We start from the raw sequence: 19,619 nt of genomic DNA on the forward strand, positions 1-19,619 counted from the left end.
AATTTGTGTATGCGATTGTGACCTTGCTTTCGGAAAGAAGATATGATGTGATCATATCAGCTCCGAATCGCATGATAGAGATGGAGAACCTGAGGCCACTCAAGGCTGAACTACCTGCAGTGTGGTCAGATATCTCAAACGCGATGAGAGGATTCAAGGATCATGCGCTACACATGTTAGTGTTGGACGAGGTGCTGGGGTTGGAACTGTCCAATTTCAGTCGACAGCTCAAACTGAAACCGGGAATAGACGACGACCATCGAGTGATTGCGGCGATGTCCAACGACTTATGGTTCCGAGCAATGGAAGTCACAGGTGAAAACACGAGAAAAAAAAATTCACAAGAGACGAGAGCTCATTTGGAGGCGATGCTTTTGAGAACCAAGCCGGAAGCCAACCAGTGGCTACAACTGAATCCTAGAGTAGCGGCATTGGGTGCAGATGCTTTTGAGCAAGGCCATGTGATGATCACAAAGATCCGTGCCTACTTGTTGAAGGAGGTGAACCTGGCGGAAAATGCCGGAGAAAAGACCGCTGAATTTGTGAACAGAATGTGTCTGATTACTCTGGAAACCTTCTGGACACAGGAAGTGAAGGGACAGGAGGGCTTTGAACGGACAGACAGCATGTTGGAAGGGTTGGGAGCCGGATGGACCGCGTTCTTCTTGGCAAAAGTCTACCCGAAAGTCTCGCATTACTTGATAAAAGAATTCCTCCAAGCAGTAGTGGAAGTGTCAATAGTGGAACTAATAGCCTTGTTCGTGACATTTGGGGCAGAGAGTTTCGTGAAAGGACCGGCGATGCTGCTCACCGAAGGAATCCAGAACCTGCGGTTAGATGGACTTCTGACATTGATTGCAATTACTCACGGAAACTTGGGAGGACTAATAAAATTGACACGTTGTCCAGAGCAGATGAGAGAGAAAGTGAGGAACTTAGACATGAAGAAATCCACGGACTCGTGGAATAAAATTAGAGACCTGAGACACTCTTATCCAATATCTCTTACAACAAAATCGCTTTGGAATGGGAGAAGACGAGACTATTGAAAGAGAGGAAGATGTTAGGCGACATGTTGGAGGCATGCCCCTGTTAACCGATCTGAGCTTGGCTATGAGAACCGATCCCTTAGCGCTGATTAGAGGAGTCGCGGAGTTTGTGACAGTGATCTATGGACCAGCAGTCACGTTTGCGTTCCCTGACTTTAAGGTGGAGGCATAGAGGAGGTCGGTGCTGCACCTGAACCTCATATCAGCAGTGGACGGTAGTACACTGAACTGGTGTGAACAGCACACATTGCGGGAGCTCATGAGTGAAGATCTGTTATTTACGAAAATATTGGAGCCAGAGATGACAGTCATCAATTTTGACGATCACTTCCGTGATCGCATGGGAGAAGTAGAAAGAGGACACATCGAAGTGTTTCCGAAGCTTTGGAATCTGAGACCCTATGATAAAACGAATGGTGAAATAACCAGAGTGGCTCGTCTCCTTGCAGCATATCATAAAGTGAGAGAAGAGACGAAAGACTGGGGTAATTACGAGAAGCTGCCGGAAGAAATCCCCGAATTCCCTCTGATAAGAAGGATGTTGCTCGGAGCAGTCTCCGTGGTACAAACTCCTAGGTTGAGAGCATTCGAAACCAATGAAAGGAGAGTAGGGAACTTCGTGGGAACGATGGATCCATACTTTGTAAGGAGAAATGCCGCCGTGTTACAATACACACGATTTGCATATACGGATCAAGCGACGAGAAGGCGAATAAGCAACGCCGCGACTCCCAAGCCTGGAAGATTCGACGAGGAATGGACGGGATTAGGCTTAGCTCCGATGAAGATGAGAGGCAGGACCGAACTGCCTGAAGCTTCCTTGATCCTGACTAGTGTGAAACCGGAGTTGAAAGTGGGAGGAACACTGCAGGCGAGAACCTTCCTAGCACCCTTCGGCTGCGAGGAAATCAAAGTGGTCCATGGAGAAGAGGAAGATAGATCGGCCGGTTTATTGATAATACCGAAGTTTCCGGAAGGAACCGACAATGATAAGCAAGGACCCTCGAGCTCAAAGAAGGATAAGTCAGAAGGAGATGACGGACAGGGAGGAAGCCGTCAAACTGAAGAACCCATGCAACAAGATGCAAGTCAAGCTGGTGGGGAAGACGACAGGGCATCGACAGGAGGAGCATCCAGCCTCGATTTCAATATCTTCAGTGATCTTGAGAACAACGCAATTACGTTGGCGACGACTGAGCCAGCGGATGAAGGCATCTCGACACTGGAGCCTCCGTCAGCCTTTATGGAAATGAAACGGAATTTGCCGGAGAGCAGCTCTCCTGGCAATTCAAGGAATAACGACCAAAGAATCCTCATGGAATCACCTAGAAGGAGAAGAATAGAGGCCTCAGCCAGAGTACCTTTCTTGGGAACGCTGCCCGAAGAAGAATGGGAAGTACATCATCGAGACCACGAGAGTAGGACGGGATGCAAATTGGACAGAGTGGCGTTCATGGAAGAAGTCTGGACAGTGGTTCAGAGCTATGGGACCCAGTCCATTCTGAAAACGGGTCTCAACCAACCCTTGATGAGGGAAGTCCTTGACAAGCTTGATGAGTGTGAAGGGAGACTGAGTGAGTTGTTGATCGACTCGGCCACTGATGAAAGTGAAGCGAATTCTCCCATCAAGATGACACCGCAGGACGATAAAGGAGAGGTGGTGTATCTGTCAAGAACCAGGAGAGGGACGATACGATCAAAATTGGTGATTGATAAGATCAATGCGATGAAAATGAAGTTAGGCAGCAGAGTGATACCGAGGAGAGTCGGAAAGACGAAGGTGGATTCGGAGATATCGATGAAAGCTGTTAACTCAGCGAAAAGGAAACGAGTCGAAGAGGTCATGGATTTGGGACAAAGTGATTATCAATTGCCTGGCACCGACAAAATGTTGACTGATATAGCGATGGTGCCACCCATTCTCATGGCGGGAATAAAGTCAACAGGTTGAAAATCCAAAAGGAGTGATCGCACTCTGACTGGAGCACCCTTGGGAATGGAGATACTCAGCCAATGCGGAGAGAGCAAAATGAAAGACTTTAAGCCATCTCCCATGAATCATGGAAAGGGAAATGTCGCAGGACAACTAGTACCAGTGGAGTATAACCAGCTGACGGTATCGGAGGCTGTGTCGATAGATGAACCGGCCTGTGGATACATGGAAATGTTGGAATACCGAAACTCGGCTAGAAGGTACGTGATGGCTCTGGAAGACAAGGGTGCCATGGAGGGTTATCTGGAGACAATGTTGCAGGCACCACCCACAAGCAGAAGGCGTACGGGACTTTAGCATCGTCTGAGATACAGGCAGAAACGATGGAGCAGTTGGCGAGCCTTCCATGGAAAGCAGTGGTATTAAGGTATTTCGAAGAAGAGATGAGGACTACGCCAAGAATACACGCTCTCGTGGCAGTACTTTACATAAGAACAGAGTTACAACTGAGGCTTGCCTGGTGCATGATGGGACTAACTCGCGAAGAGTATGATTCAGAAGAAAGGAAGAGGTCAAAAGAAGAGAAGGTTTTCCTTATGACGAACCTGAGGGATCTGATAGTCCAAGAGGGAGCAGCAGTAGCATGTGCGAAGCGGAGAGACGCTCTCTGTTTCATTCGATTCATGATAGAGCCGATTTCAGTACCTGCATTGAACACTTGTGTTAAGATGCTGAGGGAAGGCGATGAGCGAGCGAAAGCCTTACTTTTGCTAGCACTGCTAGATATGCAGCAAAGCAAACCGATGAGGGTGAACATGAAAGAACCCGAGGAGTTAGAACCCATGAGAAAGATAGATGAAATCAGGAGATTTTCAAACAAGGAGCTGAGACTCACTAAAGAAGCTATGGGGGGACTGCCGAAATCCAGTGAATACTGTGGACCGATCAAGAGGAAATCGTATAGCTACGTATCCGGAATCATAGGGATAGCGTACAATCCTTTCCTGAGTGAAGACATACGCGATTGCTTCTTCGATTACGAGCAGGCGGTGTTACTAAGATTCTGGACGTCCAGAATTGTAACGATTAAGAGCGTTAACAATCCACATCCCAAATTGGGATTGGTCTTGGAAGAAGAGGTGACTGCACCTTCCGTACCAAAATCCGACAAAAGAGTGGAGTTTGGGTTGGGATTCTCAGATGAATTACTGAGAACGAGCTTGATGGCAGTGTGGGAATTGATGAGGCCATCATGGTGTCCTAGTCCCAACGCTGACTCGATATTACGGGCGTCACAAGACGCGCAGAGGGAACTGAATGCAGACTGTAACCTGCGTGACCTTAACATCAAATATAATGTGATGATAACGGCCTCTAGGAGCAACGGAGAAGATAAAGTGGAGTTGCCTGGCTGGGGATCAGAAGACTGGGTCAAACCTGGTAGCTGTCTGGCAGAAGTCTGTGGACTGGAGGGTCACGTTTGTGGAGGTCTGGACTGTGTGAAGACCCTAGAGAAACAACACAAGCAATTGACGATATTGTTTGGGAACGTCGTGATGAAAGCAAGAACGGAAACGGAACTGATAGCGGATTGTCATGGAGGAACCGAGGTGAATCTAGTGACTGCACTAGGATTCTACAGCATGTTTAGTTCTCTAGAGTCACTATTGAATCTAGAACAGAGACATGAGATGGTCACTGCCATCAGTGTAGAAGTGTTCCCAGGAGTTCTGCAAACTGAGCAAAAGTACATAGGAAAATGGAGGGAAGCGATCGAGACGGAAATGAACATCAGACACAGTGAGACTTATTGACTTATTGTAGACCATCAGGAGAACGATATTTGGTGGGTTCGACATTGGCTCCAATGTGCAAGAGCAGATACCCCGTATATTTCGTAGCTGTCGATGTAAAGAGTACGAGAACGATCGTGGATCAAGCCTTCTCAGTGCCGAAGTGTGTGAGACTGGCGATAATGTCCGAGAAATCTTACGAGTTGCTATGTAAGATGTTCTCAGCAGTTCCAGAGAGAACCAAGGAAGAGTTGGAATCAATACTAGGAAAAAAGTTCATGGGATACGTGAGCGGGAACTTCAGTGACTTTGAGAGACAGAAACAGAGAGGATCAACTGTCACAGATTACAATACAGTAGACGAGAGTGATGAAGTCCACCGAGTGACGATGGAAGTGGAACCATTACTGGAAGCTTGACGAGTTTCCCTGCCACTGCTTGCTGCAGACCTGGTGGTATCCCAAACGTAGTAATCTGGTGTTGATCTGGGACTCTGGAGAGCTGCTCTCCATGGGTTTACCAGACTCATCACAGCCCATAACAATAGTGATAGTGGGAGTTTTGATGGTGATACGATGGCTGGAAGCTCACGTAAGAGAGAACAATAGACAGGAAGCGCCGACGAGAGAACAGTTGCGGAAATTATATTGTCTAAAAGATTTAGATCTTTTTGAGACAATGTGCAAAATTCTAAACATTCCGATGGAAGTGAAGAAGATATGGGCAAGAAAACGATTGATTCCATGGTTCAGAGCTAACATGACTGCATGGTTGTACGAATATGGTAAAAAGCATATGTCGAAGCACGGCAGAGTGTACAGTTAATATCAGCTGGTATTGGAGCATGAGCTTTCAAGCGAGCTCTCGTGACTCATCGGAATGCAGTGACCACCGCTGTGAAAAGAATTTCCAGGACAAGTGAACGTAGTGGAAAGGAGAAAACAGAGATGTTGAAGGAAGATTTGGAGACAAATGTGACGTTGTGTCTCCACAACAGCTTCTGCAGGAACAGAGAATCTAACGTGGATCCCCTACCTTGTTGCAAACAGAGGGTAGAAGAGCAGAAGTGTTGGAGGAAGGCTTCCAACAGCGTCAGGATAGCTAATGACGTGTTGCAGGATACAGAAACTGAGAGTGCAGAGTCAGTGTCACAGGAGGAGGAAATGGAACATTGACGAATGGCCGAAAAACGAGATGCAAAAAGAGACAAAATTAGAAGAATTTAGAAGTTTTAGAACTTCTAAACGACGATAAAAGAAGAAAACAAAGGAGTAATGAAGAAAAAGTTAAAACTCAGAGTGGTTTTATCTGTGTGAAAAAACTCAATTGAGAAACTAAGCAACCAAGTTGTAATTGAAAACTGAAACGTTTAATTGAGTTTTGAAGTTGTTGCATTTATAAATATGCATTTTGATTTTAATTAAGTGGCTTTAGAGACACTTACTTACTATTTATTTAGAAAGGCTTGAGTGAAAGAGTATATTTAAATATTCCAGCCTGCATGATTGTTTTTAATCAGCTAGGAGAACTGATCACTTTGTGGTGACATGAAAGGCTTGTGTAATCTCTCGAAGAGGGAGATTGTTTCATTGTTCTTTCTAGCCACAGAGTTTTTTAGTTTTAATATTCAGGACAATAACAAGCGAGATTTCCGAAGGGAAGAAGCATAGTAGGATAATTTTAGCTTGTTGGTTGGCAGGACTGTCCTGCAAACCAACATCTTTTAAGTCTAGGAGAGAAAGTTTTAATCAGGACGTTGACATTGGAAGTCGGAAAATATGTTTTTAATTTAAGTCATATCCTCAATGTGCAGATTAATGAAAGAATTTGAAGGCTATAGTGATGTAGTATGATGCCATTTATATTCTGCAGTGAGTCGATGTGACGTGGATAAAAGTAATTTCGTGCATTTTGTAAATTCTGTTCAATTACACTGTACCTATTTTACGAACATTGCGAGATTCAATGAGGACATTGACCGGATTGTCCGGGGAGTATGTGACATTCGACCAGAATGGATCAAAATGCAGATTCAGCATATTCGAAATTTTAGCAGTGAACCTTCCGAATTGGCGATTTTGAGGGAATAAGAGCGTTATTGGAACGATTGGCCAAACGGTGAGGGCCAGAATATTCTGTTATTTTAAAATTTTAAAAATTCGAATTATGACGTCATATTTCTGAGAAACGTCAGAAACGGCCATTTTGCAGAAAAGTTGAAGAAGGACACAACAACGATAGTTGCGACGACGACAACAACGAGAAAATTGAGAATCGGAATCAGAGAAAAGCAGAAGTAGCAGAGACCGCTCCAAGTTGCAATTATTGTGTCGCTACAATAGTTGCAAGGCAGTTGCTAACAACAGCGAGGGGTGGAAACCAGCCTTCCGGGTTACAGAGAAATCAAGCTTAACGTGCTTGATTCAGTGGATTCGAGAATCAGGAGGGGTTTCGGCATTGAAACTTTTATCATCTTATATGAATTTTTAGCTTCCCTGTCATGTCCTGATTTGAATTTAATTAACATCTGAATTCATTTTGCTGGAATGAGAAGCTAGGAGTTGGGGGAAAGGGTTGATCCATCTTCGATGGAGATGATGATTTTTATCTACTGAACAAAAACAATAATAATTCAATAAGTAGTAGTAGCCCTGTTTTTAGGAGTGACCTCGTGGTCTGGGGATACTGAGACCCAGCCATTTGCTCACTATTTCTGCATGTAATTAAGTTAATTTGAGTGTTTTGACCGAAGCCGAAAGCAGTAACGTTTTTTGCGAACCCGATGTTAGAAAGACCACCGAAAGTACTGGCTTGGTAGAGATGGTGAAAAGCATGCAAAGCTCTGTTTAGACGTTAGCCAGTCTTCTTAGGACTTAGTTTTGTTCTCCGTCGATATGTATCTTCCGGGCGAATGTTACAATCAAACTTTAGGAAACTCTCATTGGGAGAAATAAATGAAATAAGCTTTAGCTGCTCTATTAGACTCAACAGTAGAAGCAAATCTAAACTAAGCTAAATTTTTGGTCTGGAGCACGAGATTGAAGAATATAATGATGCTTTAAATCTTTGATTGATTCGGCAAAATTGCGGCGGCTCCGGAAAACGAAGTCCATTAAAAAATAGCAGAATCCAGTTTTGATAACAAAAATTGTCAAATGATTTAGAAACTAGAACCATCTGATGTATAAAGGTTTAAGGCTTACCAGAACAAAAATGGATCGCTATGGTTGAATGTCATCCCGTGTACTAAACTTTGATTAAAATTAACAATTCGGCAACTTTCAATTGCTATTGGAGTCCGCTTAGAATCAAAAATGTGCGGAAAAAAATAGATGCTTTCACAGAAAAATGTAACCGATGAGAAATACATGGCCCATCATGCCTGAAAAATGCAGGGAAACTATCTAAGTATGTAGTACTGAATGCCCTTTAGTAGTAGTAGTAGTAGTAGTAGTAGTAGTAGTAGTAGTAGTAGTAGTAGTAGTAGTAGTAGTAGGGATTTAGTGTTTCCACAAGGGGTCCAGGCCACTGTCATCCTTCACGTCTCATATCGCGAGTCTAGTTCTACAATTGTTTGTCGCACAATCACATGCAAGCTTCCATGTGCATTTATTTCTTTCGTCATAGAGTGCAAATTTGTTCCAGAACACTTTGAGCAGAGCGCCTTTCAGTCCAGACCAATTTCGCAAATCTATCCTAAGTGCATTCGCAAGACGACATGTCTGGTAAAAGAAATTTTGTTCACACCTGTACTTTGATGGACGCTTTAGCTGAAACAAAGGATAGCGAGAGAAATCTATGTATTGTGGAACATCAATCATATAAGTATTGTATCGTTTCAAAATTAATTTTGCCAGCAGTAACAGGTTGTTCAATTGTATGTACATGGGCAGTGGTAAAATTTGTAGTCGTTTAAGTTTATCTTTGTAATTGGTATGTTTACCATGCAAAATCCAATTTACCGCCCTTTTTTGAATTATCTCGTATTGTGTCATGACTTATTTGTTTAGACCTATGCAAGAACTAGCATACATTATTACGGGAATGACCATCGATTTATACAGGTTTAATTTTGCTTTCCAGTGTAGATTTGATGTATTCCTCTTTATCATGAAAAACACTCTGTTTGCCCTTACGCATGCTTTTTCCATATAATGGCTCCATGTTAGATCATTTGATACGATTAGTCCAAGGTCTTTCTGACAGTCTACATGAGCTCTTTGTTCATTATTGAAATTAAAAGAAAATCGATTTTTCCCAAAATTCAGGTGCGTACATTTATCTACGTTGAAAGGCATATTGTTTTCCAGGGTCCATAGATTCACATTGTCAAGGTCTTTTTGAAATTCATCCCTCCCCAAATTTATGCTAATGAATTTGGCATCGTCTGCGAATAATAATGGTATAACTGTATTGCATTTGTCAGGCAGGTCATTTATGAAAACCAAGAAAAACAAGGGTCTCAAAATACTGCCCTGGGGTACACCGCTCGTTACTTTTTCTAAATTTGATATTTCGCCATTTACTCGTACGACTTGAGACCTTTCTGTTAGGTATGATTTAATTAATTTCAAGTTTTTATCCCTGACTCCTTGTTCGAATAATTTCCGCAGAAAAATTCCGTGGTCAACACGGTCAAAAGCCTTACTATAATCTGTAAAAACCGTTTCGATACTGTCGCCATTTTCATGACCGTTATAGACTAGCTGCAAAAATGTTAAAAGCTGAACAATGGTCGATCAGTTTTTCCGAAATCCGTACTGTGCCTTGTGGAAAATCTTTTCAAAATGTTCATATAATCGCTTGAAAATTATTCGTTCTAGAATTTTCGAGATTACTGAGAGCAGAGAAACAGGTCTGTAATTTTCAATGTCACTTTTGTCATCTTTTTTATGCAAAGGGCTAATGATGGCTTTTTTCCAACATGCGGGAAAAATACAGGTTTGAGAAATTTTTCGGAATATCTGATAGATTGAATGCGATAATGTTTCTGCATTTTTGAATAGAAAAGGAGGTAGATCGTCCGGGCCTTTGCTTTTATTTACTTTCAACAGTTTGCATATTTCAAAAATATCTTGTTCTGAAAAATCGATATTTTCTAAAATTGGTTGATTTTTGTTACTGCATTCGTTTTCGTTAAAAATTAACGACTCCACATATACTGATGCAAAAAATTTTGAAAAGAAAGCTGCTTTTGAGACATCCGTATCTGCATTTTCGTTTTGATAATGCATTATACTAGGCAGAACTGATTTTCGGAAAGCCCTAAAATATTTGAAAAGTTTGCCGGTTGATCTTTCAGCTGCCATGGATTCCTCATAACTAACTTTATCGATTTCGATAAGCTGGTCTGTTTTCGATTTTAATAACACTACTTTAGTATGTGACTCATTGTGTTTTTTCCGAGCAGTGTTCAAACATTTTATCATATGGGAGGTTGATTGAATAATCGAGGGGGGTAAGGATGTACGATGTTTTGTGCGTTTAGGGATCGTACTCGATAGATGTTCCACTATGACATTTGGATTTGACCAGCAATAAGTATCGAAGGGGTTATCAATAATTAAATCATTCAATAATTTGTAGTCACCGTTGCAAAAACTCAATGTTGACTCCTTAACATATTTTCGCTGGTATAAGCAGGATATTTCAATATGGAATTTCGTCTTTATCGGATAATGGTTTGACATTTTTGTGAAACTATTTTCATTTTGAAATTTGCAAATGTCAGTAACCTGAATATTTTCACTCACAAAAAACAGATCAAGGATTCCTGTTGCAGCTGTATGAAAATCAATTTTTTGAATTAGATCAAATTTCTCGATAAAAGTTAGAAAATTAGCTTCAATCGAATTGTGCGAAGAAATGCTACTCCAATTTATTGTTGGGAAATTGAAATCCCCATAAATAATCAAACCGTCACATTTACTTTTGAGTTTCAAAATTTCGGAAAACATCTTGTGTATATCTTCCGTATTAAGTGAATATTTACTGTTTGCAGGGGGCAGATAACATGAGAGATTAAGATGAGAAAATTTTAGATTTGCTAAAGTGACATAGCACGCTACGACTGAACCGTTTGTATCATATCCAAAATTTGCATTTTCTGACAAAAACGATCTCTTTACACATATCATAGTTCCTCCATGTGATGTCTGGCCAATTTTTGCTTTTCGGTCAGATCGAAAGCAATTATATTCATTTAGAAATAGTTCTGTCTCCAATATTTCAGTTGTTAACCAGGTTTCGGATAAGCAAACGATATCAGGGTTATTCAAAAGTATAAAATTTGAAAAGGTTTTTCTACGGTCCAGCTTGAAAATGCTTCTGATATTGTAACAAATTACTTCTATATCCCCTGAATTTTTCAATAGTCAGTCTGATGTGGTTTCGGCTCTGTTATTTAACAAAACACCTTTCCGAATTTTGATACTTTTTGGATCACTTCCGTTATTTAATAGTTCTCTCCTTCTTTTCAGCAATTGCTGTTCTTTTTCTTGTTCATCCTTATTTAGGGATTTCGATATAAAAACAGCGTAATTCACACCCATATATCTTGGTTCATAAGTTTTCAGCATTGATGCGCGAGCTTGTATTTTGTCAACTGTATACATGTTTCTAAACTTGACTAATAACTGCCTGGGTTTTTTAACAGTCTGAAAAACCCAGGCAGTTAGCTGCAAAAATGTTAAAAGCATTAACATTTTTGCAGCTAATGCTTTTGTACTGTGCCTTGTGGAAAATTCATTTGTCAATTCATTTGTCAATTCATTTTGCCTTGTGGAAAATTCATTTGCTAATGCTTTTGTACTGTGCCTTGTCGAAAGAACAAATAACGGTCTTTCCCGTTATTTTTTGTTACTCATAAGCCATAAGCCATTTTAAAGCAACTCACATTTCGTATGTATTAGAGTCACGTCATCTCCACGGGACAGATCAGAAGCGAACCGATCCAGTTGGCTTCCTTCTTTGAATATTCATTTCTGAGATTTATGGAACTCTTCTGGTTAGTTTTAGGTAATTCTTTTTTGCAGAAAGAAGTCGAGTGTTTCTTCACGTCAAAATTGTTTTTTTTTTGCTGTTTGACTTTTGTTGACAAAAAGGCAAACCCCATATTGAACAGAAAAAAGTAGGTGTCAATAAAAGGTGAACAATTTGTTCTTTCGACAAAAATTCAATTCTCAGATTTCCCAGCGGAATAAAATGTTCAAGTATTGATTGTTTGAGTTACACATAAAAAACCGGAGCCACCAACTACCAAACTATCATTACGCTGATTATTCAATGTTTTTATTTGATAACAATAATCTAGAATCAATCGCTAATCAACAAGAAGATAGTTGTGAAATTCTGAGAATGGAATTCAAAATTTTCACTAATGCAACTAAAAATCATTAAGATAGAAAACTTCATATGAAAATCTAAAAAATTAGAGAAAAAGTTTTGTCAAATATCTTGGTAGATTTATTGATAGATATTAATTTTTAAAGAGAATAAAAGTGTAAACTAAAAAAATGCCAGCTTTGTTAAATCAATACAATCCATCAAGAAATCGTTACCAATGAACACCACCCTGCTGCTAAAGAATGGTCAGGTCATGAGCCACTTACATTATCCGGCAGTTTTGTTCCATAGAATAAAGAATTATTGAAAAAATTTCACTTGAAGACAGTTAGGTTTGGAAGAGAAAACTTGCTGCATATAACAGTATTATAAAAAATTTTCCTCGGTTTTTGTATTAAATAAAAAGTTTTATTAACTAAGTTTCCCAAGAAGAAAAATTTTTCACCAATTCTCGAAAGTTCTGAAGGCCTAGTTACATTCCTGACTCTTTTTAGGACTATGAAATTCGTCTTCAAATGCTATATTTATCTAAATGTTTGAAAAGATCATTTTTTATGAGAGGCTTACATTCATGGAACAACAAGATAATATAATCGCACAAGCTCTATAAAAAGTGCAGCTTATGTGAATGCAGCTTATGTAAAGATTATGTAAATGCAGCTTTTGTAAAGATTAAGTGATGCAATTAATGTTTGTGCCTTATTGATGAGCGCCCTCTGAGTGATTTCACAGGCAGGTCTTTCAAGTAGGTTTTTGGTCTAAATGAAAAGGTTTCTGGTCTGGGGAATCTCGTCCAGCGCCACTGGATTATTTGAGCTCGGATGAGATTGTTCCTCAGCTGAGACTTTTGAAGAGTTTATATTTTGTTATTTTTTGGTTAAGATTTTTCTTTATTTATATAAGTTCAACTTTTTTTATTATAGGATAGTTTAGTCCCCTTGTGCCCCGTTATTTTTTGTTTTTTACTCATAAGCCATGCATTATAAATTGTCAACTCTTACGCCGCACAAATTTCCATGGACGTGTCAATTTTGGCACAAATTTTTGGAACTAAAAACATCTGATAAAGAAAAACTTAGAGCTTACAAGGACCAAACTGGATCGCTATAGTTTAACGTTATGATTTAAAAAAGCTATGATTAAAATTGACAAACCAGCAACTTAAAGTTGCAACTCAATTGCGCTTAATTTGAAACATTTGTGAAAAACATAGATGTTTTTGCGGTAAAGGTGTAACCGGTGATAGATGTCTTGGTTTATCATGAATGAAACATACAGGGATTTTCTCAGGCATTGAAAATCGGATGATCTTATAAAGCAAAATTTCGCCTCCCTTCACATTTTTTTATTACAGCCCCATCACCTCCATAGGTTTGATCAGATGTGACCAGACGCCTTGACGCTTTTCATTGCCCTGCTGGTGGGCAGCTTCTGTCGGACATAACAGAATTTAACTTCCTAGCCCTAGTAGACTCCCTAGTAGAATTAGTGCATACTTGGTTTTTAACCCCAGAACAGCGCAGCCAGGGCAGAAATTTAGAAATTAGAAATGGAAGCCAGGGCAGAAAACTGAAAATTATAGATATTGCAAATCCTGTCTAGCTGGTAGTCCCGCTTACTAGATGCTTCTATACTCATTTTATAATGTACTTCGTGTATTTCAGATACTGCATTTCAATAAATGGTTCAATGCCTATTGTTTCTTCTCAGAGGCTCAGCTATGCAGCATCTCTGGAAATAAAGTAAACAACAAGAATCAAATGGCCCCGGTCGAATTGGATTGCCCAGCCGCACCGGCATGCAACTACAAAACACCCGACTTAGAAGCAGACGTAGCTATTCGGATGCTTGAAGTTCACCGAGACACTGCTCATAACAACCACGCGGGAAGGAAGGCTGAAAAACCAAAAAGGCCGTTACTCGAGTTATCCGGAGACTCAGTTGACGAGACTGGCTGGTCACTTTTTTTACTGGCTGGTCACGAGACTGACTGGCACGATACAAAACACTCGCTGAAATCAACATTAATGTATCGGTTTACCTCCAGAACTGCCTATCTCCTGAGATTAACAAAGTTCTGTTCTCGACTCATGGACCAAATCTGCAGAGTCAAAGCGAAGACACAATGCTCAAGAATATCAAGCAACTGATAGTAAGAGCACGAAACCCAATGATGAGCATTGTAGAACTTTTGCGGCTTCGACAAGGTTCAGAACAACCAGTTCAGACATTTTTAGCTCAAGTGAAAGCCAACGCACGTCAATGTAATCTGAAGGTGAAGTGCACTTGCGACAACATGGTAGATTACAGCGAGCACATGGTACTGCATCAACTCCTCGTTAGACTCGCTGATGACGAAAATCAAGAAGACTTGTTAGCCCTGGACACCATCACGCTTATCAAAGCAGAAAAAACGAAGTCAAGGTACCTTGCAATCAGATACGGTAGCAGCACTCAGTACCTAAAAGAAGAATCTTAAAAGACCAGTTAGCAAAAAACCGGGAAATTGCAATAACTGCGGTAATGCGGCTCACCCAGGACCTCCGAGTGAATGGCGTGCAAAATGCCCAGCATACGGAAATACGTGCACTTGTGGGAAGAGAAATCACTTTCAGAGCGTTTGCAGGGTGTCCCTCAGCAAGACAACTTTAGTAGCATCACTCAACAGCACGATAACACTAAGGTTAATCCACATGTAGAGCACATACTTGCCCTTGAGCAACAAGTCAATGGCGTGAACAGTATCCATAACAACACGCTGACAGTGTGTCTCAAAGTTCATAAAGCATCGGAGCGATCAAAACCAAGTACTGTAGTTGTCCAGAGAATTGCCGATACGGGGGCATCGGTGGTGTGTTGTGGTCCACGATTGATGAAGCAGCTCAACCTTTCGTCAAAAAATCTCAACCGCGGAAATAGCGTGCTAAAAAGCGCTGATAATCGGGAATTATCAGTCATTGGAACTATCCCGGTGAACTTTCAATTCAACGGAGCAAGCTATTATACAAACACAGTGAAAACCCTTCATGTGGTACAAGGTCTTGACTAACTGTTTCTGAGTAGAACATGTCTTATCGATCTCGGATGCATTGACGCTAGTTTCCTCTACCAACGAGGAAGACATACGCAGACCACGTTAACAAAATTTCTGAGTCAGCACCTTCCGGCTGCCCTAAGCGCTGCGCAGCACCAGAGCCCCCGGATGCCCCAATGAGCTTGGAAGACTCGAATATCGATGAACTGGAACGCTTCATACGTGAGTACTACGCCGCATCAACGTTTAACACATGTTCCCACCAACCATTGCCGCTCTTCCACGGTCCACCACTGGAATTTGCCACTGATCCAAATGTAAAACCCACAGCCAACCATACCCCAGAAACATTGCCGTTGCACTGAATGGAAAAGGTGAAGCACGAAACCGACAAAGACGTTGCACTAGGCGTACTAGAATGGGTACCACTGAATACACCAGTAACATGGTGCCATAGGATGGTCGTTGTACGCAAGCATAACGGCGAGCCAAGGATGACCGTAGACATGCAAAGCCTAAATGATGCTAGCATAAGGCAGACCCATCATACACAGTCCCCATTTCAACAAGCGTCGATAGTTCACCTCGACACAACTGCATTTTAATAAATGGTTCAATGCCTATTGTATCTTCTCAGTGACTCAGCTACTGTCTTTATCTGGATCTTTATTTTTTATTTACGTTAGACGTTACCTTCCCTACAATATGAACTTACAATGGTTTTGACCGGGTGAAATGATAAAAGACTATTGAAGTAAATTCGGTAACCAATATTTTTTCTGACTTTTCGACTTTCCCATTAAAAAATCATAGATGATCATTTTGTTTTTTTCTTGACTTTTGACTGGTGCATTTCTTGATTAATTTTATAGCTATTAGATGATATGGCATATCAAACAGTTGACTTTTTTTAATGATTTGTGTATTTGAATAATATTTCGCCAAGCGCCGAAGTGTTCAGGCCTTGTTAGCCTCCAGGTCGCAGGATCGAATCCGACACGTAGCAAAAAAACTACAAATTCGAGGATTATCTCTACTTATTTCAAATAACAGAGATGCTTATTGTCGTTTTTACGCCCTCATAAACCTATCGTCCTTGTAAAACAAGATTGTTGTTTGCGACACCTTGCAATCGTCAACAAGCTCAGACGAATCGCATCTAAATACGCGTGAAATAAGGTTCTCGAAGAGCGACAATTTATTAGAAACTTTCAAGTGCGTTGGGGTATTAATCGAGGAGCTGAAGTTGCAGCACAATGCTTTGAATTTTTAATGGATTCTATTGACAACCCGAAATGCTCAATTCTAATAAAGTTAAACTAAAGAATTTTATTTAATTCGCCTAGAAGGGAAATTATCTTGAATCATGTTCTTTTTTTCAGTGCACCCACAGTAAACCCGAGTTACTTCATGCGATTTTTTAAATAGAGGGCGGGATCTTACTAGGTGATGCCGGGCTCCGTCCATTATTGCTGAAACAAAACAGACGCTAAAAAAATGTTCGAATCCAAAATAAACTCATGGTAATTAGATGATAAAATACTAGCTGACAACTATAAGATAGTGCGCCGATGCACGTAGACTAAAAACAGAAATTCTGAGGAACGTTTTCTAGGAGCGACCACAAGCAGGCAGCACTGGTGCGTATCTACGGAGCCCCATTCTCGGATACTTGAAAAAAAAAACGAAATACCTCCGGTTGTAACTAAAGTAAATAAAAATATTCATCATTAAATTGAGACTCATTTTGATGGGACAGCCTGATAGCTAACCAGTTTCCAAAAATCTTCAAGAGATTTGATTGGCTGGTATGTTTACTCTAAATGAATTGAACAACAACAAAAATTCGGCTAATTTCGTCCTAACTACAAAGGCCCGGTTTTTCCGGATTTAATTACCAAATTCCGCCCATGGTATCTGCTAAAGAATGGCTTGAAAGGAGATTAACTGCTTCAAACAGGGAGTGTGGAGAAGGGGGTTCTGGGAATTACCACTCTCTCAATCACAAAATTTAAATTATACCATAAATTTGGCGGCCCATAATTGTTTGCCGGGAGAGTGGATAACCCCAGATACGAAAATAATAAGGAAAAAAATTTGGCTTGATTGGTACTCGTGGGTTAAATAGTCTATTTTTATTATGTAATAATATGGTGATTGTAATATTGAACGGCTGAGGGAGCAAAAAAAATTTAGTTATCAGGGAAGGAATTTGTTTTTTGGCTATCCGGGAACGAATTTATTTTTCGGGTGTTCGGCTCCGTGGCACGCCACTCGCAGTACTATACTATCATAGGTCAACTTCACAAGGTAGGTCCCAAAATACTTATCAAATCTAACGAGCAACCTGTTCTCCTAGGCTCCCTTTAGGCAAATCTTATCGCTAAATACTCCCTATAATCTGCGTACAAATCCTTGTTCAGGTTCGGTACGATAGTATTTTAAGATTTTTTGGACGGACGATAGTATTTTAAGAAACTCCCGATGTAAGGTAAAGTACAAATGGTTTATAATCAATTCTTAATTTTGCAAATATTTCTCTCGGCAGCCAAAGTTAGCTTTGAATTTTCTTCCGCTCGCTTACTTGCTTTTGCTGCTTAATTAGACTCAACAGTAGGAGCGAAAGCTACCTTGAGCTAAATTTCTGGTTTGGAACACGCGGATGGAGCATAGAATGAATTCACGTGTAAAAACTAAGATAAAATTAACAGATCAGAAATTTAGAATCGCTATTGGACTCAAAAGTTTGTGAAACACGTTGATGTTTTTGCGGAAAAGATGAAACCGATGATAGATGGCATAGCCTATCTTGCCTGAAAAGTGCAGTAAGATTCTCCCAGCATTGAATATTGAATGCTCTTATAAAGCAAAGCTTCGCCTCTACTCACATTCCTTCTGTATGAGAGTCACGCTACCTCCACAGGACTGCGCATACGTTTTTTTTTTCTTCATTTTCGAACCGATTCCTCTACATTTAGTTTTGTACCCGAACAGTACTCATGGTAAAGGCGCTTAATCAAGTAGCAATTTCGTTGTTCATATATTTAGTTAGTTTTCCTAATTCTGTTGAATTTCAGATCGAATAGTTTGCGTTAACCAGATTCTAGAAGTCAGCCGCTGATATGTCATCCTATTCAACAAAAGCCAAGAAAGTGGATGGCAAATTGGAGAAGGTTGGTCTAGTTTTTAAGTAATTAGTCTAAAGTCAATTGGCCTGATGATGTTTTTAGACTGATGATGGCGTGAAAGCCGAAAACATTTTTGGGTAGATTATTAACATTGATTCCTAATTTTTCTACGAAAATCAATTGTTACTTCATGAGTTTTGGCGTTAACAATTTGGCGTTAACAAAAGTTGCTTAAATTTAGATGGCGAAAAGACGAGTGCCAGTGAACCCTAAGTACGCGAATGTGAAGTCTTCACTGGACACAGGAGCAAGTCTCAGCAAATACCTAGATAAGTTAGAGGAAATTAGAAGCAGTGAGTACACATTAGTCCCATACATTTGTCGGAAATTGGCAAATTTGAGGTTGTAAAACGTCATGTGTTTCAGATTATAGGTTTCAGAAAAACGAAATTTTTAAAAGAATGAAAGTTACAACATTTGCCCAACTGGTGAGTTTATTTTTATTTCCAATGCAAATTTGTTTGCTAATTTTGTAGCTTCATTTTGTGTTACAATATTGCAGATAATTCAAGTTGAGAGATTCAGACAGTCACAAGGACAGTTTTTCGAAGATATTCTGGAAGAACAGTCCGAATCTCCAACAGATCTCACTTCCAGTAGTTAGTGATGTTTTCAACTCTCTCTTAGTGTTTTGATTGATTATATGACAATGCGTATGGGTCTTAAAATGATACATAACTATGTTTAAGCTTACTGTAACATGCGTTTACAGCAATCATTATATCAACATGTATTGTTGATCCATTTCTCCATAGAAATGCTGTAAGGTGAAAACATTTAAAATTGGCTCAGCTTACTCGTGGTTTCCTCTTTTTGGGTTAGCATCGAATTACTGGACCAATGGAATGGTTTTCTGAGAGCGATAGTCCTTTATCTGTGGAGGCAGCGTCTCCGATGGTTTTTCCCGTCCGGGTATGTGAGATATGTGAGGCGAATAATTTGAAATCGTGATTTTATCTGATTGCAAATTTTTGGAGAATCCGGTTATTGCGTTTTTCACTAATGATTTGCCTGCTTCAGAGATGATGAACGTAGTGAAGTCTATTATATAGATCTATAGTTCGTGATGTTTTTTTAAAATATAGTTTACTCTAATTGAGTATAAATGCTATCAACCGCCTAGCTCATCTGGCATAGAGTTAACACACCTGCCTGAGACGTCAGAGGCTTCTAGTTCGAATCCGACCATGACTTGTTTTTTTTCTAAGTAGAAGTTTTCTGATTTGTCATGTTTTTTGAAGCAAAGATATGAAGTTTTAGTAGATCTTGCTTTTGTTG

The 19,619-nt window shown here is 40.2% G+C and overlaps 1 protein-coding gene across 3 annotated transcripts in view; it reads left to right on the forward strand.

Moving 5' to 3' along the window:
- The window catches only part of LOC134846552 (centrosomal protein of 41 kDa-like), a 604,453-nt gene that overhangs the window by 574,841 nt on the left and 9,993 nt on the right, over positions 1-19,619 (forward strand). For all 3 annotated transcript variants that reach the window (XM_063863934.1, XM_063863937.1, XM_063863936.1), the window contains exons 2-5: positions 18,229-18,326; positions 18,523-18,634; positions 18,708-18,769; positions 18,844-18,940. In XM_063863934.1, the coding sequence (XP_063720004.1) occupies positions 18,276-18,326; positions 18,523-18,634; positions 18,708-18,769; positions 18,844-18,940 (322 nt within the window). In that variant the 5' untranslated portion in view covers positions 18,229-18,275. The remainder of the gene's footprint in view (positions 1-18,228; positions 18,327-18,522; positions 18,635-18,707; positions 18,770-18,843; positions 18,941-19,619) is intronic.

Source organism: Symsagittifera roscoffensis, chromosome 5, assembly GCF_963678635.1.
Source record: "Symsagittifera roscoffensis chromosome 5, txSymRosc1.1, whole genome shotgun sequence".
Lineage (NCBI taxonomy): Eukaryota > Metazoa > Xenacoelomorpha > Acoela > Convolutidae > Symsagittifera > Symsagittifera roscoffensis.